General features: G+C 49.3%; 1 protein-coding gene across 5 annotated transcripts in view; it reads left to right on the top strand.

The window, feature by feature from the left end:
• The window catches only part of CLIC6 (chloride intracellular channel 6), a 235,892-nt gene that overhangs the window by 165,326 nt on the left and 42,892 nt on the right, over positions 1-27,674 (top strand). For 4 of the 5 annotated variants that reach the window (XM_069636142.1, XM_069636146.1, XM_069636144.1 and 1 more), the window contains exon 2: positions 18,822-18,931. In XM_069636142.1, coding sequence (XP_069492243.1) covers positions 18,822-18,931 — 110 coding nt within the window. Of the gene's footprint in view, positions 1-17,100; positions 17,262-18,821; positions 18,932-27,674 lie in introns of those variants that run through there. The other variant, XM_069636145.1, reaches the window with a different exon arrangement.

Below are 27,674 nucleotides of genomic sequence, written 5' to 3'. Positions count from 1 at the left end.
CTGAGGCTGGTATTAAAGAGGAGCCTTAAAAAGGGCACCCATACTCCCAGTGTCTTTAATTAAATCTGTGGCAGTAAATCTGGGCTGGCTGCTTTCCCCCACTTCTGTGACGAAATGGCCTTGCGTACTTCCTCCAGTTCTAGGAAAAGTGGGGATATGCCCTCACGGTAGCTTACTCTCCCCATTTCAATCATATTGTCTCCCCTTCCATACAAATCCCTAAAGTGAGTCAACCAAGTGTTTGGTTTTATATCAGTCATGTCCCCCCCGTCCTTCATTTGATCCACTCACAATCTTCCAAAATGTACGTGAGTCCCTTGCTTGTACTGCTTCCTGCATTCTCTCCCATTCCGAGCGAACAAACCCATCCTTTTGGGATTTTAATAAGGCTTTGTAAGAGGCCTTAAGCACTCTTAACTTGGCTTTGTCTGGACCGTGGCGTTTTTTTTAGGCAGTTCAGTATGTCAGATTTCGCCAGTCTACAGTCCTCATTGAACCATGGCTGGGAATTTTGACCTTTTTACTAGGTTTTATAACAAAAGTTTGAATGGTCCTGACTACTTCATTGAAGGACGAGAGAATCTCAGCGTCCCCCATTTCCATCGTGGCTAAGGCTTCGAAAACAGGGAGGATTGCTTCATATATGTGGGGTTTCAATTCTCTAGTGTCAAGGTCAGACCATTTTAACCGCTGCTTGGATATGCCCTGCAAGTGTACAGGGAAACTAGGGGTATTAAGAGTGGCCTCCCCCTGACCACTCAGCTGTGTGGGCTTCAGTGTCAAGGGCCTATGGTCACTGCCCTGGGTGTTCATGACTTCAAAAAGTGACCTCCCCCATAGCTTGGCTGAAAGGACGATATAATCATTATGAGAGGTTTTTTTTGTTTTTTAATTTTTTTATTTACATAGCGCGCAGACAGGGCCTGAGGGCATGGGGGCGCTAAACAAGACGTACAACACAACAGAAAGAGAAGGAAAGAAACAACTGGGATCATTCTAAATCAGAGGGGACTCAGCAAAAAAGTGCTGTCTTCAAGCCCCCTTTTAAAAACAGAGAAGGATGTGCAAGCTCGTAGATTGAGAGGAAGCTCATTCCATAACCTCGGGCTGCATATGGAAATGACCCTCCTGTCACACAGGAGCATTTGGAGCATCGCGTTACCAAAAGAAAGCTGCTATTTGAGCACAGTATCCTGTGAACAGGCAACAATAGAAGATGTTTGGCCAGATATTCTGGACTCCTCTGGCTGAGGAGACATGGGGCCTCATTCCGACTCAGGCGTTAAGGGGTTTACGGCGCCATAAATGGCGCCGACCCTTAACGCCTGATTACAAGGTTCCCTTTGCGGGATGGCTGTTTAACGGCTGCTTTTTGCAGGCGTTAAAATCCATGCCGCAAAGGGAACTTGGTGATAATTACGGCACCGTAATTTACGGTGCCGTAATTATCGCCTTTCCCCATTCCCATTATGCCCTATGGGGCAAAAATGGGAATGGGGAAGGGGCCATTGGTGAATGGGGAATTACCGCCCCACTCACCTTGGAATGGGGCGGTAATTCCGCCATCCACCATGGCGGAATTGCAACCTTAGCGGCATGGACCATGGTGCTAATAGCACCATGTTCCTCCGCCAAGGTTTAATATTTGGCCGATGGTCTGCCCTGCCCAGCCCCATCACAATGCGCACAGCATTATTCTGGACAACCTGTAATCGGAATAGTTCCCCTTTGGTTACCCCCAGCTGAAGGCTAGCACAATAGTCCAGCTTGGCCCCTATGATAGCGCAGGCAATCATGGCACAGTTGGTGTGGCTCAAAAAGGGCTGAAGCTGGGCTAACAGCTTGAGGTAGTAAGAAGAACAGGAGACTAGGCAGCTCAGATGTGCTTTCATGGACAAGTTCTGATCGAGGGTGACTCCCAAAGTCTTAACCTTAGGTTGAGTTTTAATCAGACATCCTGCTATGTTGAACTGGCAGCATTCCTGACTGAGTTTCCGTAGTTGGGGAGCTGTACCCACAACCATAAATTCAGTCTTCGAGTCGTTGTGTGCTGGTCTATTCACCTGCATCCATGCTTGTATCTCCCTGTAGATACAGTTGAGAGCATTGGAGTCATTGATATAGTCACCCAACTGTGGCACAAGGTACTGCGTATCATCAGCGTAATTAGCATAAATGATCTCTGCTGCATCCAGTTGTTTATATAGTGGGAGCATGAAGATATTAAACAGCGTTGGTGATATGCAGGAACCCTGTGGCACGCCTCAAGAGAACCGGACCTCTTCTGCCAGTGAGTCTTGAAAGAAGACCCTTGCAGTACTGTCCGATAGAAATGATTGAACCCATCTTGCTTCTGCAACGGAAAAATGCGGTCTGCTACATAGTCTGTCCGCAAGGATGGAATGATCCACAAGATCAAATGCTGTGGTCAGATCTAGTAGCACCAGTAGAGCTGAGATCCCATTTGTCAAAGCTGTTAAACATATTGGTCTTCAGGTAAATAAGAGTTGACTCAGTGCTGTAACTTCGTCGGAAGCCCGATTGTTTTAGACCCAGAACCTTATGTCGAAGCAGAAACTCCTCGATCTGTAGTTGCGCCACTTTGTGAAGTATCTTCAGCAAGTAAGGAACGTTCGTAATAGGCTGGTAATTTTCCAGCACGTTCTGGTCCAGAGTGGGCTTTTTCATTAGTGGGGAGATCCATGCTTTTTTGATGTTGGTAGGGACGATACTTTCTGTAAAGCAAAGATTTATGAATTTAGTAATGAGAGGGGCAAGTTGATTGCTGCATTCTTTAACTGTGGAGGTGGGACAGACAAGCCCTTAAAATGTGTTGGTTTTAATTGACTGAGTACCTTACAGAGGTATTTCTCAGTAATGGGCTGAATTTCAAATTTGGCAAAGTCCATATTGGAGCATGCCGATGGGGGAGTCGCATTTGCTCCGACCCCAGAGTTGGTTTTGATTGCAAGGTTTTTTTGTAAGTTCTCTATTTTGTTCGTCATAGCCTGCTGGATAGATGTACACCAGCTAGAATCTTTAACCACCTGTGCAGGAACTGGGCAGGGATCCTCCAGGTATTTCAGAATTTTAAATAGTTCCCCTGAACTGGAGGCTGCTCCGGAGATTCTTTGATCGTAATAGCATTTATTTGCATTTTAAGTGCTTTTGTCGAGTTAGAGTAGATCATTTTATCTTCTGCTGAATGGGGTTTTCCCACTGTTTCAATGCCCTGAACATAGATGTTCATAAAGTAAGAATATCGGGAGAGAACCATTTTTTGTTTGGTCTGTGTTTAGACAGATGTGTTTTCAATGGGGCCATGTGATTGGTGGTTCTTTCAAGGGTATCACAGTAAGTCTTCGCAAGCTCCTCCACAGTGTTAGGTGAGTCTTAATTGTTAATAGGGTCCCAATAGGGTTCCATTGGGTCCTATGAAGGTAGGTTTTGGTGGCTGGTCCTTTGTAAAATGGCCATTACAAGCCCTTAACCCCAGACTAATCAACCTGGAGGCACAACTAAGAGCCATAGGATCGGATCTACCTGATGTGGGGGGAACTAAGGGTGGAATGTCCCATGTCTCATCAAAATCATGCCATGCCCCCTCAAGATCTATCAGGGGCTCTATTTGGAGATTAAGTTTGCCCAAGAGTATACTTTGGTGGTTTACTTTGTCCTGGCTCAATCTTGTTTCTATTCTACTCCCAATTTCCTCGATCGCATTATTTGGGTTTTTATTGCCCACCCGATTATACACATTGCAGAGGGATTTGGGTTTGGATCCCAGGCTGGGAACTCAAAACCAAGTACTCAGCATCAGGGATATTGCAGTCGACCATAGTGATTTGGAAGTCCAGTGCTTTACTAATACAAATGGCCAGCCACCCCATAAGGCCTCCCCTTTGGATCCTTCTGGGCGGACACCCAATATACCTCATAGCCCTCGAAACTGGTGGGTTCCATGTCCCAAGTTCCTGAAAACATATCAAGTCCTTATCCCAGATCCAGTCACGCCAGTCTGGATCAGCCATGTGTTTTCTAAGGCCAGCTATGTGCCAAGAGATCAAACTGATCTCTCTTACTCTCTCACTGGACTGGGACGTCTGGGCATGTGTCTCTTTATGTCAGTCCATAGCTTCAAGGTCCATGCAATCCCCCCTGCTAAGCCCACTTGTCAACCTCCCCATCATTTGGACTGGGGCTCTAATCAGGGGTGGAATCATATGAGTCCAATTAACTTTGGGTTGGGTATCAGCAGCTGGCCTGATGGATATTCTAGAACCCAAAGGTGGGTATGTTCGTGACTCTATGTCTTACAGCCCATTCACCAACCAATCACTTTGTAGCAAAACCATTATCATGTCCTCACCATTGCTGGGCGAGAATTGCCTTATGGAGCTCACTATATCGCTTCTTAAAATAGATTTGCACCCCCTTGTGGATCTAAGGTAGTGTGTTACTTTGTTTATGAGGGACTCTTGCAATTCATAGGACCCAGGAGTTAATTTCCCCACATTTTGCAGGGTAACTGACAGGCAGTTGTTTTTGTCCTTTACATTTGCATGGTCACGTCCAGCTCTCTTCCCCCCACATAAACACCACCGGTATAGCATTTGGGGTTGTAAGCCAATGGGGCGTATAATTTAGTGGGTGTGGGGTAAATATTTGGGTACTAGACATTGTGGCTCCCTGTGATGCCCCACCCTCTTTCCTCAGCCCATGAAAGTTACCACTGGGCCTGGAAGGAGCACTGCCACGCGGACCTGAGGTGCCCCCCCACTGTCCCTCCCCCACACTGTAATCTTGGATCACCCTCTTATGCTGTGGTGCCCTAAATGGCCATTGCACTACCTGGCAGGGCCTGGTCGAGAGGTTGCATGGTGTGTCACCACTCAATGGGGTCGATAAAGTCTGGGTCACCATGGTTGGGGTGATTAACATCCTCTCCTCTAACAAGGCTATGTCCGCAGCAGGTAATTCAAAATGTTCCTTCATTGTGTTTCCAGCTTTTCAGACTTTATGACCATAGGCCCTATGGGGACCAGAGATGGGTCCTGGTCATCTCCCTCATAGCCCCAAGTGGGTTATCTGGGTTAGGGAAACTTTCTGTTTGGGTCCCCTTTTCAATCCCTATTTTACAGTTCTTAGAACCAAGGATTGTCTGGTGGAATCTGTTGGCTACCTTCAAAGGCCTAGCAGCCAGGCCCAATTATTTAGGGGTATCCTTGATGTTTGTCCCTTGGGGATCTTCACCCAGAACCCGATAGCGATTTGTTGTGGGAACCGTGATTTTTATCTCCCCTTCTTACACATTCGTGGGTACTGTGGGGCATTTTATCCCTCCCCCTTAGAGGTGGATAGTGTACACTCTTGAGTATGGGCAAATCGCCACCAATCTCATTAGGGCTTAATGGGCCAGGTAGGGACGGGAGATCTTTGTTAGTTATATGCAGTACTATCACTTGTGATCCTTTCTCGTCGTAGATTAGAGGTGTGGTGGGCAGATTTGAAGTGGTGGGCCATGGCGGAAGCGACTGTGTGGCACTGAGCTGTATACCGAGGGCAGAGGGAGGGTAGCCATGATGTAGAAGCATGGAATGCAGGTGAGGTTTGCCCCCTCTGATTTACCCCCCTGAAAAGGCCCGCATAGGAGGGGTGGAATTTCTGGTGAGTTATTCTATGGCAAAACGTTGAGTAGACTCAATTGTAGCAGTTGGGTGGAGCAGTGCAGGTGAGCATAGTTACTGGTTAGGTATTGTTTGTTCGGGTTGCAGTTATACCTGTCGCAATTGAGGAATGAGCACATGTGCATTTTATAGAAGCCGATCGGCTGGCCTGAGTATTGTACGACTGACTGGAATGACAGAGGTGTATGCAGGTGGAGAATGCGTGGTTCACACACATTGGAATAATTGTCAGACTGTTCGGCTATACTTAATAAATTGTAAAAACCAATACAAACTATTAAAAAATAAGAAAGGATTAGATAGACATTTTTCAGGCACCGACATAATATGCGCAGGTACAAAAAGATCCGCCATCTTCTGGACCGATCGCACCAGCATAGACTGGAAATGTAGTTTTTCTTGAAAAATGAAAATGAAAACAATAATGTGTTTTTCCCATTTGGGAAGTGTTAATATTTGTTTTTGTTGAAACTGCTGGAGACAGGAATAAATGTGAAGATGAAGCATAATGCTCGCCTCCTTGTCTTTAATAGAATCAAGACTCCCTCCACTGTTAGCAGGGGTAATCTTCATTCTATCTCAAGACCGGAGGTGAGCATTATGCATGTTCAAAGCTTGTCATTACTGTCACTGCTACTGATTGCACATGCTTGAAATAGAACGTTCTAAAGGTAGTATCGGTGGCCCAGTTGGCCGCTTGCAGGATATCTTGCAACTTAGTGCCTTACTCTAGCACTTTTGAGGCCATGACAACCCTCACTGAATGTGCTCCAAACATAGCCATGTCCCCTCCTGCTAATTGCATCATCTCGCGCACCCATCTTGCTATGGTGACTGTCACAACTGCTTTGTATGGCTTCCTGTGCGCTGTAAGAAATTGCGTGGTTCGCATTGGTCTCATTTCCACTGTCCTGTGCTTGTATTCCCTTATGCAGGCTGCTATGCACCACCTGGGATGATCGTGTAAATAGGGGTAAACTATTGATGTGGAACAGGTCTTCATTCTCCTGACCAGCTTAAACGGCACTCCTTCTGGTACAGATGGCTTTCTGTTTACGTCTAGTGCTCTGACGTCTGCTACTCTCCTACAGGAACCTAGGCATAGAAGCATCGCTAGCTTCCCTGACAGTTGTCTCAATGATAGATATCTGTTTCCTGGCCTACTTGCAAATAGTTTACATCCCATAGGATGTCATATCTTGGTTCTGGCAGCCTCCATAATCGTATTCCTTTCAGGAGTCGAACGACTGTTGCGTTCTCTCCCACAGGCCTTTCTTCGATGGGTAGGTGTCCCGCTGATATGGTAGACCTGTACACTCCTATAGTTCTGTATGCTTTGCCACTTTGTAGTAGTTCTGCTAGGAAATTCAAGATCTCCACTAAAGGGGCTGAAACGGGATGAAGATTTCTCCCTTTGCACCATCGAGACCATCTACTCCAAGCTGCGTCTTAGCTCCGTCTCCTGGACGGCGCCCATGATTCTGCAATGAGGCGAGCAGCCTGTGCCGAAATGCCTGGGAGGTTCCAGCGTCTCCTGCTATCATGCACGCCATCAGTGGGACAGTCCCTTTCACTCTCAGATGGATGATATGACCCAGCTGGGGCAGTGAGTAGGCTGTCTCCTGGCAGGAGTACTCTTGGATAATCAGTCACTAGTCCAATCCTCGTCGGGAACCATACTTGCGACTTCCATATAGGGGCCACTACTATCACCTTCGCTTCCTCTGCAAATTTTCGCTAGTACTCTGTTCACCATTATGAACGGTGGGAAAGCATAGTGCGTGGCTCCCCTCCAGTCTTGGAGGAAAGCATCTACTCCTGCTGCTGTCGGATCTAGCCTCCAGCTGAAATACCTGCTCTTCTGAGCATTCAACCCGGATGCAAAAAGGTCCATATGAACTGGTCCCCATAGATTCTCTTGTCTGTTGGAAAATACTCTTGTCCAGCATCCAATCGCTGGAGTCTGATACGTTTCTGGAATTCCAGTCCGCTACTATATTGAGCGATCCCGGAAGATATTCTGGTACCACTGAGGTCCCCGATTCAAGGCAGAAGTGCCAAAAATCTTTGGCTGGCTCCGCCAGTAATCTGGATTTCGTCCTTCCTAAGTGGTTTATGTATCTGGCCGCTGATATATTGTCCATTATCAGCAGAATGCATAGTTCACTTTGCTTTTCATGAAGGCTTTGATTGCGAACGACCCGGCTTGCAGCTCCAGGCAGGTGATGTGCATCTTGAGCTCCTCTGTGCTCCATTTTCCCCCTGTTTATAGGTTTCCGCATCGGGCTCCCCAGCCTGCTCTGCTGGCGTCCGACTCTTATCACTAGATTGGGTCTGTCTCTGAATATGGCCTTCCCGTTCCAGGCGTCCATATTCTGAAGCCACCATTCCAGTTCTGTCTTGGATTCTGCATCTAGTGGTACTGCTTGGTGGTACCTTAGCCCCTGCTGTAGATGCGTTATTTTTAAACTTTGCAGGGCTCGATAATGTAGGGGCCCTTGAAATATTGCTTGAATTGACGTCCACTACTCTTCCTATCATCCTCAGGGACACTACTCTTTTGTCTAGGCAGATCCTTATTTCACCTTTTATGTCTCTTATCTTCCTGGCTAGTAGCTCCAGAGTAGCTGTTCTGGTTTCTATGACGAACCCGAGGAAGTCTATTCTCTTTGTCGTACCACGTCTGACTTCTCTTGATTCACTAGGAAGCCTAGTGGTGCCAAGAACTCCTTCATCCAGCCTGTCTGATACTCGAGCGTCTCTCTACTGTTTGCCATCAGCAGGATATCATCCAGGTAGCTAATCATCCTGATCCCCTTCTCTCTGATTGATGCTGCTATCGGCTTCATGAGCTTCGTAAATGCCCACAGTGCTGAAGCTAGCCCAAACGCCATGGTCGTAAATTGCTAAAATCGTCCGTCCCAGTCTATAGCCCTCTTCTGCGCTAGACTTTGCAGCTCTGCATGTAAGGTCTCTTTTTCTACTTGCGCCGAGTACATTGGGCAGGGGTTGTGGGGGGTGTTGGGTCTGTGTGGATATCTGAATGAATTCGAGTTGTATCCCATTGACTGTCTGTAAGACCCAGGCGTCGCTGGATAGTGCGCGCCAGTTCGCCCAGAACTGTTGTGGCCTCCCCCCGACTGGCGGATACGGGGTATGTCTCACCTGTGGGGAAGCTTTGTCCTCTTCCCTGATCTCTTCCTCGTCTTCCTCTTGGGAACCGCCCTCTCACCAGGAAGAAAACATCTTGTGCTTGTTTTCCCAGTAATGGGCCGTATTTTTTTAGGCCTTCTTGCGGCTTGATAGCGACTGGTTGCTCGGCCTCGATACCGACCGGTCTCAGGGAAAACTCTGCCTGGAAAGATCTTTCTTATAGATGCCTGGGCTTTCTCTAGGGAGGTGTAGGTGCCTACAAACCTCCCCATTTCCTTCCCGAACGTCTCCCTGAACAGGAGTTCTTGTGCTCCCTCACTGGCCTCGTAGGAGGCTAGGTCCCCTAACTTGGGATCGATTTTAAGGAGGAGTCCTCTCCTGTGCTCTGATTATATGGCACAGTTCGCATTGCTGAGGAGGCAGATAGCTCTTACAGCCCAGTTAGCTAGGATGTCCGTCTCCACTTCCTCCCTGGTGTCTCGGGACCGCTCCGCCAGGCCAATAATCTTGGCCAGGTGTCCTGCAATGTCGAGATCCTTCTCCTGGCAGCTGCTCCAGGACCTATCTATCTCTTTCCTGGGGTCTCTGGAGGTCTTGGAAACGAATGCCAGCATCTTTGGATCGAATTCCGGCACCTCAGCTACCTTTCCCGGCAACTCTGACTTCGGGCATTCCGCCCTCATGCGCTGCTTCGTCTCTCTCTCTCTCTCTCTCTCTCCTCTGTCCTCTCTCTCTCTCTCTCTCTCACTCTCTCTCTCTCTCTGGGTTTATGTAGTCCTCCATGAGTCATGTATTTCGTGACTCGTGGCAAGGGCAGCCAGTCTGACGACTTAGGGTTTCGTATAAATTCTGGTTCAAACATGTCTGCGATTTCATTGTCTTCTTCAAGGTTATTGAGTTTTCTTAGACTTTTCTTAGGCAGGGGTTGTGAGTCATCCTGATCATCCTCTTCTTGCTAGGATCGTGGGCTCTTCTTCCGTGTCCTGCCCCTCATTTCCCATATTTTCTTCCTCTGAGTTGGGGGGTCACGAGGCTGGGCACCCCCAACCGTGCATGAAAGCGTCTCTTAATTTCATGAATGCATCGGCAGCCTCTGGGGCATCATTGTCTGCCCTGTCTAGGTGACTCAGTGGTGGGGGGATGGAGGGAGAGGGGGGGGGCAGAAGAGATTTCCTTTCTCTTCCGGGTCTTGTTACACCGCTGCTGGCCTCTGGTGTGGCCTCTATGGGCGTGCTCTCTTTATTGGTACCCTTGTTTTCTGGCTTAAGAAGGATTCAATGGATGCCATTTGTAGAGATATCGCGAGAGTCTCCTACTCTCGCGAGATCTCGTGTTGGGGGCTAGGACCGCCCCCGCGCGCTTCGCGCGATTACGGGAGCACCAGAGGACGCGGCAAGACGCGTCCTGCCGGCTCCTCCGATAGTTGGGCCCGGGGGCTATTATTATCATTGGACATTTTTGCCTCCCAGCCCAGAAACAGTTATTAGGCAAGCTTGCCTAGCCTTCAGACTTGGCTGTACTTACATGTTGATGGCAGATTGTTATCTGTGAAATAAAAGCCATCCAGCCTGTCATCACGTCTCCTGTCATCTGTGTAATAATATACAACATAATTTGGCGACGAGGATCACTACTACAACCCACGTGGGAACATGCAAGGAGCGACGCCGCCACCCCCCTTCCTGCAAACTCCAGGTAAACCCGCCATCCCGTGGCCGCAATGGCAACCCCTTTTCACGACGTATGTAGAGGCACTAGGAGGGGCAGGATTTTCAGCGGCACGGCGTAGGGCTATGTTACTTAATGCCCTGGGAGTGGAAGGACAGCGGGTGTTTGAGAGTCTTACCCCGATCCCGGTGGCAGGCGACAACGATGACGTCTTTCGGGAGGCGGTTAGGAGAATAGTGAAGAGATTTGCCAGTAAAGAGAACACGGTGTTGCATAGAATACGCTTTTACACTCGCAGACAAGAAATATCCGAACCGGTCGACGATTACGTCACCAAGCTGCGAGAACTGGCAGCGCTGTGCAGTTTCGGCAACAATGCTGAGAGCCTCATCTGCGACATGTTGACAGTCCACACCAACAGCAGAAAAGTTCAAGATAAATTCATTATGGAGAAAGAATTACAACTGGAGAAGGCGATCGAAATTGCCAGGGCGGTTGAAGAAACCGCGGGAAGACGAAAAGAACTCACGGGAACCCAGAGTTCTGCTGAAATCCAAGCAGTCACATTTCACTCAAAGAAAGAAAGACATACACCAGATACAAGAGAGGGGAGAGGAGGTAGGAAAGAACCTCTGAAATGCCACAGGTGCACCAGCACCAAACACCTGGCATTCGATAGGGAGTGCCCAGCTAGAGATAAGGAGTGCTCAATCTGCAAACGCATTGGCCATTTTTCGTTGGTGTGTCGGTGGAGAAACAAGAAAGTTACCAGTGTAAACTCTGATCACAACAGGGAGCGAGAATCGTCCTCAGAAGATGAGGGGAGACCCACAGTCATCATGGTAAACAGCACAAGGGCGAGAAGAGAAAAGCCCCATTGCACAATCAAAATTGACGGTTGCGAAACAAGAGTTATGGCGGACTCTGGGTCAGACCTCACCATAATACCCCTACGGACATACAAGGAAATGGTGGGAAAAGAAAAGGTCCAAGTTCTCACCACACGTCACAAACCCACAGTATTTGGAGGGGCGTCAGTTGAACTACTGGGATATATCAAAGGGAAGGTGGAGTTTAAAGGAAGAGAAACCACCACCAGAGTTTATTTCAGCCACGAAGGCCCAGCAGTACTGGGATGGGACGACCAAGACAAGCTCAAAATCAAACTGGACCCCAGCACAGAAGACCAGGTACTGTCTGTCTGCGCGAGGGATGGGCCCATAGTCAAGAGTGACTACCCAAAACTTTTCTCGGAGGAGCCGGGTCACATAAAGGGCTTTGTCCATAAAATAATGCTAAAAAAGAATGCCGTCCCGGTCAAACATCGTGTGCGGCCAGTGCCAGCAACCGCAAGAGACACTCTCAGGGATCAATTGGACAAAATGAGAGCGGAAGGGGTCATTGAAGAAGTAGAAGCGTCAGAATGGCTGAGCCCAGTAGTGCTGATAAAGAAACCGAACTCGCAAGAGCTAAGGGTGTGTATAGACCTTCGCAGCTTAAACGTAGAGGTCATCACCGACAACTACCCACTACCGAGCATAAATGAACTCATTTTGTTGATGAAGGAAGCCAAGATTTTCTCAAAACTGGATATGAGAAACGCATACCACCAAATACAATTGCATGAAGAGTCAAAACCGCTCACAGCATTCATCACACCATTTGGCACCTATCAGTTCACCAAGATGCCATTCGGGTTATCGTCGGCAGCATCAGCGTTTCAACGCATGATGGATGTTTTGTTACGAAAGGTCAAAAATGTCGCATATTTCCAGGACGACATCCTTGTGTATGCAGGGGATGAACAAACGCATGACGCCACATTGAAAACGGTCCTGACCAAGTTGCAAGAAGCAGGGGTGAGACTACGCCATGAAAAATGCGCATTTAAAGTGAAAGAGGTCGAATACTTGGGGTACAAAATCTCAGAAAAAGGGATAAGTCCGAAACAAAATCTGATGCATGCAATCATAGAAGCACCGGAACCGACCAGCAAAGACGAAGTAAGATCATTTTTGGGACTGGCAGAATATTACGCAAAATGTATTCCCTTGTTCTCTGAAACCTCAGCACCACTCCGTGACATACTCAAAAAGGGTTCGGTATTTGCGTGGCAAGAACCCCAGAAGAAGGCGGTTGAAAGTATAAAACGGCACATCATGGAAGCGCCGTGTTTGCAGCCATTTAACCCGGAGTGGGATACAGTCATCACCACGGATGCCAGTGCATACGGACTAGGAGCAGTTCTTACGCAGAAGAAGGGGGACACAGAGCATGTGGTGGCCTTTGCGTCGAAGGCTTTGTCCTCGGCGGAACAGAACTACTCTACCATAGAAAAGGAAATGTTGGCGTGCGCATGGGCGGTAGAACATTTTAGAACATATGTGTGGGGCACGAAATTCAAGTTGGTGACGGACCACAAACCCCTCATCCACATGCTCAGCCCAGGAGGTACCAAAGTGTCCACACCCAGATTGGCACGCATTGCAGCAAAACTGCAGGAGTACACGTTTGAAGTGCAGCACATATCAGGGTGAAAGAATTCGCAGGCTGACTGCATGTCTAGATTGCCAGAAGGTAAAGACAAGGCCACCACGTTTCTGCGAGGAGAATGCATAGTAGCATCGATCACTGACATAAAAGCACCTGATTATATGGAACTCAGCGAGAAACATTGGCTGGAAGAGGACAGAAAAGACCCGGCTATGGCGAAAATCCGTCAGTGGATCAAGGAAGGGTGGCCAGGTGAAAAAATGGTGCCAGAAGGTATGAGACCCTATTGGAAGGTGGCCGAAGAGATATCGGAAACGGACGGAATAATAATGAAGACGGACCAGATAATCCCACCTATAGGCATGAGGAGCACCATCCTATGCAGAGCCCACGCTGGTCACCTGGGAAACACGATGACCCGGCGCAGAGTCCGGGAGGCCTACTGGTGGCCGTCCATGGATCAAGAGATTCGCACCATGATAGAGCGTTGTCATGAGTGCCTCAATAGTGACAAAAGACTGAAACTCAGACAGGCACCCCTAATTCCCACAGAAATACCAGAAGCGGTGTGGTCAAAAGTGGGCATAGACTTTATAGGACCTCTGGAAGCGATGGCACCAGAACATCGGTACGGCATAGTGCTAGTTGATTACCTATCCAAGTGGGTCGAGGCAGAGTTCGTCCCAAACATTACCACAGCGACGGTAATTGAAGTCCTCACTGAAATTTTTCAAAGAGAAGGCCTCCCCAAGGAAGTGGTAACAGACAATGGGGTACAACTGATCTCGCGGGACATGGAACAATTCCTAAGAAAGCACAATATAGGCCAAAGGAAGGCGGCCTTGTACCATCCCCAAGCCAATGGGCTTGTTGAAAGGGCCAACAGGTTCATTAAGGGAGCAATACAACTAGCCACGGCTTCGGGGATGGACCCCCTAAAAACTACCAAGGAGGCCATAGCAGCCCACAGACTCACTCCTAACGGAATAACGCAAATATCTCTGTTTGGGATGTTGAGAGGAAGGAGGGCAGCCTCCACGCTCATACCACCGTGGTTATCCAAAGTGAGAGAAGATGAAGCAGTGGACATGTCAGAAGTGGTGTGGAGAATTGAAAACAGCAAGGCACGCATGAAAACATGGAGTGACCAAAGAAGAAGAACCAAGCAAGCGTCAGACATTGGAGGGGGAGATTGGGTTAAAATAAGACTACCAAAAAAGGACCAAATCACGGGCTCTCGGTTCAGCAGACCCACCAAAGTGGTCCACAGGGGAACTAATCATGTCCGCACAGAGGACGGGCGCACATGGAATCTGGAAAGAGTAGCCCTATACCAGAAGAGACAAGAAAGAGCAAGAACCCCGGAGAGACCACCTGCCGAAGAAGGAATAGACAACGAGCGAAGGGAACCACGGGAGCCCGAGAGAAACGACGAAGAAAGGGAAGAAACAGAGATGGAACCGGGATCGCCCATGCCAGAATCCGAACAGGAGCAACAGGAAGATCGCACTGGAAAGGGTGACCGGCCGAGAAGAGAGCACAGAAGACCGGTGAGATACACTGACTATGTTATGCAATGAACCTCCTCTTTCTTTATCAAAGGGAGGTGTGTAGAGATATCGCGAGAGTCTCCTACTCTCGCAAGATCTCGCGTTGGGGGCTAGGACCGCCCCCGCGCGCTTCGCGCGATTACGGGAGCACCAGAGGACGCGGCAAGACGCGTCCTGCCGGCTCCTCCGATAGTTGGGCCCGGGGGCTATTATTATCATTGGACATTTCTGCCTCCCAGCCCAGAAACAGTTATTAGGCAAGCTTGCCTAGCCTTCAGACTTGGCTGTACTTACATGTTGATGGCAGATTGTTATCTGTGAAATAAAAGCCATCCAGCCTGTCATCACGTCTCCTGTCATCTGTGTAATAATATACAACACCATTCTATCTTGTAGGGGTCTCACCCCCTGTACCTCTGCTTCAACCAGTGAGTTTCCCAGCACTTCCCTAAAACTATAGGCTATATCTTCAGCCTGGTCCTCCTCACTCCATTCAAATTCTGCCATTGTATGTGCTGTCCTGTGCCTTGTGTACCTGCAATCAGGTGTAGTGGCATGTCCACTTCCTCACTGTGGCTTTAACCCTGCAGTGCAGGCTTATTGTTTGCTCTTTGAGCCTTTTCTTCTACAGTCTTGTTACTGGTGTAGGAGGCGGACAGGCCGCTGGTAGAATCGAATGTTTTGCTGGCTTATGTGACCTCTCCCCAGGGCTTTAAGTGGGGTAAGAAATCGAGGAGGGGCCCTCATTTGGGGGCGTGGCCTGTGGGAGGGGCGTGGCCTAAAAAGTAGGCAAATCGTAGGGTATACACACAAATATATATAAATGTTATATATTTGTGTGCGTACCTTACTATGGTTTGTGTACTATGCAAGCCATCTTTTCTAAACATAGAGATATGTAACATATTTCTACGTTTATAAAAGATGGCTTGCAAAGTACACAAACCATAGTAAGGTACGCACACAAATATATAACATTAAAATATATTTGTGTGCATACCCTACGGTGTGCCTAGTTTTCAGGCCATCTTTTTTTAAAAAAAGATTTCGGGTTTATAAAAGATGGCTTTGAAAGTACACAATTCAAGCCATCTTTTATAAAGCTTTGACTACGGACAAAATTGTCCGTCGACAAAGCTTTATAAAAGATGGCTTGAAATGTGTACTTTCAAAGCCATCTTTTATAAACGTCGAGGAATCCCCAGGTTCGCCGAGGGTTAAAGACGCCTCGGCGACCTGGTGAAACAAAGGGACAGCAACTGCCTCTGGTGACCTCTCGCGCGAGGGGTCACCAAAGGCAGTTACTATGACCGACAGAAGTGGCAGCCAGTCACAGCGTCGCTGTGGCTGGCTGCCACTTCTGTCGGCTCACCTGACTTCATGGCAGGCGCATCTCCCGTCGCGGCTGCGGCCGCGACGGGATAATGCATTCCGCCAATGTTGCGGTTGGACGGGGGCCCCGGCAGGGCCCCGGCTCAGTCCCACTTTTTGGAGACTGCCGGGGCCCGGCCCCGGCAGGCCCCGGCCCACTTTAAGCACTGCCTCTCCCTGCTTAGGAGGGATGCTTTGAATACTCTGCTGTGCGTGGATTCAGTAATTTATAGCTCGTCTTCGTTTACTGAGCTGCTTTGATCTTTCCGCAGTAGGCAGATTAAAAGATTTATGCCTCGGGTGAGAGTTTGTTGGCTTGCCGGGCTATGAATGCGACTCATGAAAAGTCAACACTAGTGCAGCCTTATGGCAACCAATGGCGAGCTCTACATGAAAGCTGTAGATCTATGATTCGAGTTCCTTTGTATTGCAGATTGGGCTGCATGATTATGGTGCTCTTACACTGAGGCTGCCCAATGTACTGTTGAAATTAGAATAGTGGAATGAGTCACCTGTATTTTGCGCCTCAAACCAATAGTTTTTTTTAACTGTTTGTTTCAATGATGGCCATTTTGGAAATAAGCGTTAATGTAATTCTCAGTTTATTTGTGATGTTGATGGGAATTATCCATCCTCTGGCAAGTTGTTGACACACCAATAATAGTTTAAGGAAACTTAATGAGAATATTACACAGGACATACACGAAAAACATGAATGTTCGCAAACTATATGTATACTAGAACAACCCTCCCGAGAGGGAATTGTAACAATTGAGAAGGGGAATCCAACATTTTTGATGTGATGTAACACCAGAGGGAATTGTAAAGATTGAGAAGGATAATCCAACATTTTTGTTATTTTTGATGTGATGTAACATCAGACTCAAGTTATTGAAGACAACTACTGAATAGCACAAATAAACGGAGAATTACATTAACGCTTATGTCCCAAGTGGCCATCATTGAAACAGTTTTTTAAAACTATTGGTTTGAGGTGCAAAATACAGGTGAGTTATTTAACTATTCTAATATGAATTCGACTCACGTCCCTTCGTTCAGGGAATTCCGGGAGCAAGCTCCTCCTTTCCAAAAGAGGGGGCTCCTGCTCCCTCTGTTTGTGCCTGAGCTTACCGAAGCCCGTTTGGCTTCGCTCGGGAGCCGCAGACCCGCCTCCCCAAGGGTGGCGGCAGCTGCTCCCACTCGCTCCGCCTTTCCGAAGGAAGGGGCTGATTTCTGAAGTTGTGAGGAGACTGGCAGGACCCTCGATATGCCGTAAATGCGGCACAGGACCGCTGGTTCCTAATTAATATCTACGCACCATGCTATTATTGAAAATCTGGTATGCTACTGTTATTATCAAGCTATGAGCGGACGCATCTTATCCTTCATATACTTTGCACGCGTTCATCATAAAACACCACATTCTATGCATACTGTAGTAACAACAAGAAAGTGTGACTTATCCGCTTGGAGAGCGGGAAAGAAGAGGGCGATGACAGGAACAGGAAGGGCTATGGTCACATGGTCAGGGTACATTGGACTACAAATAGACTGGAACTAAGGGAAATGTAGTCTTTCTTGAAAAATGGAAAAAAATATGTGTTGTCCCCATTTGGGAAGTGTTAATATTTGTTTTTGTTGAAACTGCTGGAGACAGGAATAAATGTGAAGATGAAGCATAATGCTCGCCTACGGTCTTGACATAGAATGAAATGCATTTGAACCTTTCCAGATTGTGGTGTCAGGCAGCCTAGGGCGAGTATTTTCCCCTTGACTCTGTGACTAGGGGGAACAGCTTCATTTGGTGAAGAGGCTTCTCGCAGAGGCCGCTCAACGGCAAAGTGGTGGTCGCTGAAGTAGCCTCCAGTGCATTCATCCATGTCTATAGCATCCGAGCAGTGCCATGCACCAGCGTGGAATGCCGAAATGATCTCCCACATAGCCTAAGTTGATCCTTGGGTGCATCAGTAGCGAGGTAACTGTGGGGCCACCACCAAATACGTTGCACTTTCCCAGTATTGATTTTCTCTGCAGAGCAAGCAAACAGCATGCACTCTTTAACCCTGTGACATCATTTTGAGTGGGGTCATGGTTCTACAGTGGAATTAATGCAGTTGCTGGTAGAACCGGCTCGTAGCCCATATGGGCCATCGGGCAATGGGCAGGCGAGTAGGCGCCTACAACAGGCACTGATCCCACGTTATTGTCAAGTACAGTAATTACCTGCCATTTAAATAGCCCTTTTGATAGAACATTTGTATATACAATTATTACAGCCCAGCACAAATGGTTCTCATTTAACAATCTCGAAAGGATGAAAGGGTCCCTTGGCTTTGCCAGGAATGAAACATGTGACTTGCAGCGTGAACACAGATCTCAGCAGTGAGTGCTTAACCTATAGCTTATCAGTTATGGTCACAGGCTAATTGGGAAGCGGTGTCCCACCGAGATACAAAAAGAAGTTCATCTGCACCCCCCAAAAAAAGACAAATGGTGGTTATGGCAAAAACGTGAAAGACACTCTAGGAACAGTGTTTACGTGAACCTTTACCAGATAACCCCATGTCACCAGTGACACCAGGCCCCAGTCCTGGGCTATATTTCTCCCTCAATTGCATTTCGGTAGTTGTAGTCTTGGGTCACTTAAATTGAATAAAATTGACTCAAGTTAAAGTAATCTCTGGACTGGAATGCAGTGTCCCAGGTGACATCAAGCCACCTGTTACAGGTCTATCCGAGAACAAACGAGCAGCAACTCTGCCATCATTTCATTAGTGCCTCCTTTATGTGTGCGTCTTACACACATACATTCTGCATAGGCATGCCTGTCAATTTAAGTAGTACTTGTAAAATGCAGAAATGAAGAATACATAAAATAAATACTGCCTATTTCTTGCAGGCTGGCATCGATGGAGAGAGCATTGGGAACTGCCCATTTTCACAGCGCCTCTTTATGATTTTGTGGCTGAAGGGTGTGATTTTTAACGTCACAACCGTGGACTTGAAAAGGTATGTAGCCCTGTGTGTCTGATCGCAGGATGTTTTCTTTTATTAAATATGAATCGCACACTACTGGCATACTCTAATCTCCTTATTTACCGCTACCATCCAGTGGGCATCACGCCCGCTTGAAAACAGGTTCCAAATATCAAAGCATTGATTTGTTTAATTGGATTTTATAACTTTTTTAGTGTAACTGTTGTCACGGCAGTTTATACGTATTTTGGTAGTCTTAAGTTGTATAAAAAAGCTGATCGCGTGTTTGTGTATTTGTATGAGTACTCCTTTAATGTCTTCAATATCCTTGTTATTTACTGTTTTGTACATATGTTATGATAATATACAAACATGTACGAGAGCCCGAGAGAGAGATAAATATATAATGATTGCAAGAGAGAGATGTAAGGGTGTCGAAGAAGGAAGATGACATGAAGGTGGCATGATGCGTGGTTATAGACTTTCATACATGAAGAAAAAACCCTCACTATCCCTATCATATAAGAGGGATTCCATGCCTCAAACTAATACTAAAGGAGCTGTTAGAATGTCTGTCCAAATCAAACTCCACCCACCTGTGTCGCAACCTACTTCTATCCCTTACACTACAACTAAAGAATAATGCAATCAACCAGAACGTTCCTTCCCCAGGGGAATGACTCCCTTCTCCTGGTAACTGGGTGGTGTTAAAAGGAATGTTCTCTTGGAAAAAGGTTGCCAGGGGGAATGACTCCCTTCCCCTGGCTTGCAGGTTCCACACAATCTTTGCACAACTCCCGTTCTGCACCAGGAGAATGACTCCCTCCTCCTGGTACTGGTCTGTACAGTTCACAGTAAGGCCAGGGGGAATGACTCCCTTCCCCTGGCGTCTTTTGAATATGTGCCAAGGGTTTTTGTGTCATACCCAGGAGAAAGACTCCCTTCTGCTTTTTGAAAAGTTTTTTTCGTGTCTTTTAACTTGCTGGATGTTTTTCCCACTCTAACCCGGTACCAGCAAAGTCCCAAACCCTTCTCTGCTGGTCAATGAATTTATCTTGCCACTCCGACAAGGAAGTTCTCCTTCTGTTCTCAGATCCCTTGTGTTGGGGTCCAGACCCTTCTCTGGTGGTCAGTGGGCTTATGGTTGCCGCTGCAACAAGGTATTTCTCCTCAGATGCTCAGTTCCTTTTTGTTGGGCTTCCAGACCCTTCTCTGGTGGTTAGTGGAATTATTACCGCCACTATGATGAAGAAGTTCTCCTCAGATGCTTGGTTCACTCTTGGTAGGGTCCAAGACCCTTCTCTGGTGGTCAGTGGGCTTATTGCTGCCACTGCAACGAGGAAGTTCTCCTTTGATGCTCAGTTCCTTTTTGTTGGGGTCCCAGACCCTTCTCTGGCGGTTACTGGAATTATTACTGCCACTGTGATGAAGAAGTTCCAATTGGATGCTTGGTTTGCTCTTGGTACGGTGCCAGACCCTTCGCTGGTGCTCAGTGGACTTATTGCTGCCTCTGCGACAAGGAAGTTCTCCTCAGATGTTTGCTTCACTCTTCCAGTGTCAATTAGCTATTTCACTACGACTGGGACGAGGGAGAGCCTTCATGATGCACTCCACTCAGTTCTGTTCTCCAATAGCCCTATTGCTGCCACTGGGGTGAGGAACATTATGTTGCGCCCCTCTCTCCGCCTCCTCCTATCTCTACCGGGTCACCCGTGCCTACATTTACCTTTTTGTGGGACGCGGCACGCCACTGTACCTTCCTGGGATGGAGTTTCTTGTCGGCAGCTTCCTCTGCTCTTCTCATCTGTCTTGACAGTCCCAGTGCACTTTGCTGTCCTCCGCTCCTAACGGTCTTGACTTTGCTCTGGGACCCGACGGTCCATGCTGGTGTGATCACGCCACCGCTTCTTCCCTTCAGCCTCTCAGTTGGGTCTGCTCCCCTCAGACCCACAATGGACTCTCGCAGCTTGCTGCTGGCATCCCCTACACATCCTTTTTTCGAGCCCTCACTCAGAGTTTGAAACTCCCAGGCTCCAGTGGGATCCTGGCTTCCCTGCAATTGGAAACTCATTAGTCCCTCTTCTCATCGCTTTTTATATCCGCGACTCTGCAGACAACATCTCTTTGGCCTTCCTCATGTCTCCGGTGAGCCACCTTGTGGCAGAACGTAGGTATTTGGTTACTCCCATGTGCTACAAAAATGCATGGGCTTTCTCTCAATGAAATTGCTTGGTATTGAAGGGGGGGCTAGTGAATATTGGGGAGTGACGTGGTTCAACAAGACATACCCTAGGTGATCGTCCTTGTCACCAGATGAGAAGCCCCTCCCCATGAGGTCTTCCCACATTAAACCACCTCTATGGGGACTTTCGGGTAGCAGCCACACCTTCCTAGCATGGAAAAGGACTCTCCCTTGTGGAGAAGTGATGCCACCTTGTGAATCATCACATTCCCTTCCCCTAATGCTGCTGGCTTCCCCATCTCAGATTGTCCAGAGGTCATTGTCCCTCACATCTCTGATGTCTCTAAGAAGTCACACTACCAGCTGCACCTCCTCAGAGGTATTCTTCCTTTCCTCTCCTTCCCCCAGAAGCTCACTGTCTCCAGAGCTTTGATTCTCTCTAGACTGGACTATTGTAACAGCCTCTTTCTAAATCTTCCTACTTCTACTCTCCGCCCTCTGCAACTTATCCAGAACATGACTGCGAGACTTGTCCTTGGCCTCAAGCCCAGTGATCGTATCTCTTCAGGACTGAAATCTCTGCACTGGCTCCCTGTGGCTGCGAGGATTAAGTTCAAAACCCCCTGCATTGTCCACAAGGCTTTCTGGGGCCCGGGGCCGCATTACCTTCAACTCTCCCTTCCTAAATATCTTTCATCGAGGGGATTGGGTCCTCCGACATATTCCATATCTATGACAGTAATCACCACAGCTGTGCTGCTTCGGAAAATCTTCGGCGTCTGCGTCCTGCGTTGATGACATCGATACGCCGCCCTCGAGGACCTCCTCCGACGGCCGACGTCACTGGATGTTATAAGTAGGACGCACGACGCCCGTAGCCTCAGTTCCGTTTTTTCTGCAAACGTGTTCGCTTCGGAGAGCTCGGCACACCTCGACTCTTTGGAGTTTCTGTTCTTTCTCGTTTCTTCAAACCTGTTCGTATTGTGAAAGTATATTCTTCGTGAAGCTTCCACCCCGCATCCGGGCTTCATGAAGAGTGGGGACTGCGGGTCCAAGATGTCGGTGACGGACTCGCACGTCGCCTGCCTCTGGTGCCTAGGGGAGGCCCACGACACGGATGATTGTATCGACTGCCAGACGCTTACATCCATGGCCTTGTGGGAACGTAAGAAGAAGCTGTCGGTCAATGAGGCGTCCAAGCCCCAGAGGGCGAGGTCCACTGGGCTTTCGACGGACGATTCGAGGGGCGACTCTCTGCATCGTAGTCATAAGTCGAGGGGGTCTCGGTCCCGGAGTGGGTCCCGCCACTCCTCTGCCTCTTCGAGGCACTCCCGGAAGCGCCGTCATCGGTCGCCTTCCCCGTCCTCTTCCGAGGACTCCGCCCGTCAGCGCGTTTCTTATCCCACCAAGCGATCCTCTCCGGAGGAGTGGGCTTCCTTCGGGAAGGCTATGTTGGCGATTCTTGAATCGCAGGGCTCCGGTCCGTCCGCGCCTCTGAAAGGGGTCGGTCGTGACCGTACTGGAGACACCACTCGTACGCCTTCGGGCTCGGGTGGTCGGCACGATTCGCGGCAGAAGTCCCGCTCGGACAAGGGGAAACGTTCCAGTCATGCCCGTTCCAGGTCCCGGTCCTCGACGCGCTCTAGCCCGTGTGCACCTGTGAAGTCTTCGAAGAAGACGTCGACACAGGTGGTGCCGAGGTCGTCGACGGACTCTCTCGAGGCTCCGCCTCCGAGGAAGTCGTCAACGCCATCGGCTCCCAGGCTGTCGAAGGACACGCTTGGGGCTCTGCCCTCGAGGCCTGTGTCGAAGCCGTCAAGGTCGTCGACGTCGATTCACTCGACGCCCTCAACGTCTTTCGAGGCTGTGGTGTCGGTGGTAGCCCGTGGCAGGGGGGAACCCCCTGGAAAGGCTCTGGCTAAGGCAAAACTTGTCTTTCTCCCCTATTCAATGCCCACTTTCCAGCCTATGGATTATATTTCCGAGTTGGATGAAGGTTCTGATGTTGGGTTGGTTCTGGACACGGTACCAGATGAGATTCTTTCTGGTCATAGCCAGATTGAGGACTTGCGTCAGTCACTGCATGACGCCAGTGGTCTGGTCTCCTCTCCGGAGGTGGATTTCTGTAGGCCTGAGCCTGGCACCCATGCCGAGTCATCGTACCGGCGCCTTATGTCGAGGGTCACCGACTACTTGGGGTGGTTGGCACCCCCAGTTGATTTTGTGCAGGATGACCTTACGGACATCCTCGATCAAGGTCCACCCACTGACCTGGTACTGCCATTCCATATGGCTCTGCAGAGAAGGGTGGCAGCGGCTTGGACTGCTCAGGAGAGTCTCCTGGCAGTGGGCAAGTCTTTGCTGTGAAAATACCCCCCAGACAGTAGTGACCCTTGCTACTTGTCCACGCACCCCACCCCGGAGAGTTTGGTGGTGCTGGCGGCTACGGCCCCGGCAATGCAGGCATTGTATCCTACCATCCCTCCTCATAGGGACTACAAGAGCTTTGATGGCTGGGCTAAGAAAGTGTTTTCTTCAGGGGGTATGGCGCTTCAGGCAGCCAACTCCATATGTGCCCTGTCACGTTTCACACACACTCTGTAGAACTGTGTTTCCTTAACGGCTGAACATATTCCCGAAGGGGAGGAACGGGATGGTTTCCTTGCCATGGTTCAGGATGGCAAGGATGCCATGTGTGAGGCCCTTCAGTCGGGTTTGGACATGGCAGATTGTGTCAGCCGGTCCATGGCGGCGAGCACCGTGATACGCAGGTTTGCGTGGTTGCGGAAGTCGGGGTTTGCTCCTGATGTGCAGGCCCGGTTCCTCAACATGCCCTTTGATGGTGTCCATCTTTTTGGCAGCAAGGCTGACGAGAACCTTGAAAGGTTGCAGTCCTCAAAAGCTGCAGCGCAGTCGTTGGGAACGCTGCAGTTCGCCAACCTTCGCCTTTTCGCCCTAGGGGACAGAAATGGAGGGGAGGTTCCTTTCGTTATTACTCATCCTTTGGTAAAGCGAAAGGAGCGGCTAGTCAAAGGGACCACCGTAGGAGTGCCAGTGGTGGAAAACAAGGTACTCGAGGTGCCAAGGCCGCTCGGGCTGTTTCCTCCTTGCCCTCAGGCCACGCCGCAGCCGCTTCAGCTCAGTCATAAGGCCATGTCCCATGGTTCGCCGGTTGGGGGAAGGCTGGCGCAGCATCTTGCAGAGTGGCGTGCCATTACTTAAGATGTGTGGGTTCTGGAGATCATAACCCACGGCTACGGTCTTCCTTTCCGGCAGAGGCCTCAAGACAATCCACCGGGGAATCTCTTGGTAGAGTCTGGATCCGCTCCTTGCGCAGGAAATTCAATCCCTGCTGGAGAAAGGCGCCATAGAACTGGTGCCTGTAGCGGAGAGGAACAAGGGATGGTATTCCCCTTATTTTTTGATTCCCAAGAAAGACGGGGGATTGAGACCCATCATGGACTTGTGCGGGTTGAACAAACTCCCCAGGAAGGACAAGTTCAAGATGGTTACTCTCTCTCAAGTCCTCCAGGCCCTTCAACTTCAGGACTGATTATTTTCATGTGCCCATACAGCCAAAGCACAAGCAGTATCTGAGGTTTGCGGTTGGCGACTCGCACTTTCAGTTTCGGGTCCTGGCGTTAGGATTGACCTCCGCCCCAAGGGTTTTCACCAAGCTCATGGTAGTGATGGCAGCGCACCTCAGGAAAGGGGGATTCACGTCCACCCCTACCTGGACGATTGGTTGATCAGGGCGCGCTCTCCCGAGCAAGTCCTGGATCATCTGTCAGTCACCTGCCACTCCCTCCACAAGCTGGGCTTCTCCCTCAACTTAAAGAAGTCCCATTTGACACCAACTCAGAGGCTCCAGTACATTGGAGCAGTGATCGACACGTCCCTGGGGCAGTGTTTTCCTCCCCAGGTGAGGGCTCATCACATACAGCAGATGGTGCGCAAGTTTCAGCTTGCCCAGAGTCTCCCAGTGTTCGAGCTCTTGAGACTGCTCGGCCTCAAGGCATCCTGCATTCTTCTGGTGCCGTAGGCCAGGTTGCGGATGAGATCTTTGCAATGGGCACTCAAGCTCCGGTGGTCTCAGTCCTCTGGCAGGATGTCGGACCCTGTTCAGGTGCCGACCTCGTTCGCCCAGGACCTTCTGTGGTGGGCCGACGAAGGCAATCTGATGAGTGGGGCTCCATTTTGGCTGCCCTGGCCGGAGGTGACGATCATGACGGACGCATCCCTCATGGGATGGGGAGCTCATGTCAACGAGTTGACAGTCAGCGGTCGTTGGTCGCTGTCAGAGTCCAGACTCCATATCAATCTGTTGGAGCTGAGGGCCGTCAGGCTAGCCCTGAAGGCTTTTCTGCCGACCGTGCGAGAAAGGAATGTCCTGATCCTGACGGACAACACGGTGGCCATGCACTACCTCAGCAAAAAGGGGGGGGGCAGGGTCACTTCTTCAATGCAGGGGGGCGATGCAGCTCTGGTTCTGGGCAATCCAGCAGGAAGTTTCAATCTCGGCAGTTCAACTGGCTGGAGACGAAAACAAGACGGCGGATGCTCTGAGCAGGCAGAGCACGATCTCTCACGAGTGGGAGTTGGCTCAAGAGATTCTCCTGGAGATCTTTGCCCTTTGGGGGACCTCTCAAGTGGATCTCTTCGCCTCCAGTGTCAACCGAAAGTGCGAGAGGTTCTGCTCGCTGGAATTTCCTCCAAACGGAGCCTTAGGAGATGCGTTCGTGGTGGAGTGGTCATTCCCACTGCTGTACGCGTTTCCTCCAGTCCCCGTCATCCCGCAAGTACTGGGAAGGTTACGGAGGTTCGGTTCCCGGATGATCCTCATTGCTCCGGCGTGGGCCCGGAGGACGTGGTACCCGGACCTTCTCGACTTGTCCATCTGCCCTCCACGTCGTCTTCCCTACCGAGACGATCTGCTCTCACGGGAGAGGGGTTAGGCTCTCCATCTAGAGGTCAGATCCCTCAACCTTCACGCTTGGTTTCTGAAAGGTTGAGGTATAAGGATTGGGACCTCCCTGAAGAGGTGATGGAGGTGTTGCTCTCGGCCAGACGGCCCGCAACTAAGTCCCTGTACCGTTGCCGTTGGCGTAAGTTCTGCGACTGGTGCAGGGTTAAGAATGTGGATCCTTTTGCATGTGACATTCCCATGGTTCTGTCTTTTTTGCTTTCTTTGGCCCACAGGGGCTTGCAAGTGGGTACCATTAAAGGTTACCTGGCGGCACTGTCCATATTTAAGCGCTCGTCTGAAGAGTGTTCCTATTTTAAAATTCCTTTCATTTCTCAATTTCTGAAAGGGCTAACTAATGTGTTCCCTCCGTCACCTTTCCAGGTGCCCGGTTGGGATTTGAACCTTGTTCTCAAGTTTCTGATGGGTGCTTCGTTTGAGCCTTTGCATTCCTGCCCTTTGAGACTGTTAACTCTTAAAACTGTATTTTTGGTTGCGGTCACTTCCGCTCGCAGAGTGAGTGAGTTACGGGCACTTTCAGTTAAGCCACCGTTCACTGTGTTTCATAAGGACAGGGTTGTCCTTAGAGTTCGTCCTTCATTTCTTCCGAAGGTGGTGTCGGAATTTCATTTAGGCCAGAAGGTTGTTCTTCTGGCGTTTTATCCTCCTCCACATCCTGGTATGGAAGAGGAGAGGCTCCATAGGCTTGATCCTAGGAGAGCGTTAAGCTTTTATATTTCACGCACGTCCCGTGTCAGAGTGGACGATCAACTCTTCATTGGTTACGCTGGAAAGCGTTTGGGGCAAGCTGTGACGAAACAGACTTTGTCTCGCTGGATTATTTTGGCTATCTCTGAGTGTTACTGCTTGGCAGGTAAGGACCCGCCGGTAGGCTTACAAGCCCAATCTACCAGGGGTATGACTGCCTCTACTGCCCTGGAGAGGGGTGTTCCTATTCGTAACATCTGTGATGCAGCCACCTGGGCTTCGGTACATACGTTTGTACGTCACTACTCCCTCGATTCCATCGGGGGCCAGGATCTGGTCTCTGGCAAGGCGGTCCTTTACTCCGCAATTTGATTGGGCATGCTAAATTTCTGTTTTCTAAATTCTTTTCCCACCTCCTTGCATTGGTACTGCTTTGGGAGTCTGTCATAGATATGGAATACATCGGAGGACCCAATCCCCTCGAAGAACAAGTTACTTTCTTACCTGGTAACGTTCTTTCGATGGGATGGTCCGACGACGTATTCCATATCGCTCCCTCCCTGCCTTCCCCGCTACAGAATTTCTTATGCGATTGCAGCTTCCGTTTCCGCAAGGCTTTGTGTGTCAGACTGGCAGAAGACTGGTGGCACACGTTCTGGGAAAAAAACTACAACTGAGGCTACGGGCGACGTGCGTCCTACTTATAACATCCAGTGAGTCGGCCGTCGGAGGAGGTCCTCGAGGGCAGCGTATCGATGTCATCAACGCAGGACGCAGACGCCGAAGATTTTCCGAAGCAGCACAGCTGTGGTGATTACTGTCATAGATATGGAATACATCGTCGGACCATCCCATCGAAAGACCGTTACCAGGTAAAAGAGTAACTTGTTCTTCTCAAGCTCTTTGCTCAACCGCCTCCAACT

This window comes from Ambystoma mexicanum, chromosome 7p (genome assembly GCF_040938575.1).
Source record: "Ambystoma mexicanum isolate Mex_15411 chromosome 7p, UKY_AmexF1_1, whole genome shotgun sequence".
NCBI classification, from domain to species: Eukaryota; Metazoa; Chordata; class Amphibia; order Caudata; family Ambystomatidae; genus Ambystoma; species Ambystoma mexicanum.
This window is presented reverse-complemented; position numbering and strand designations above follow the sequence as displayed.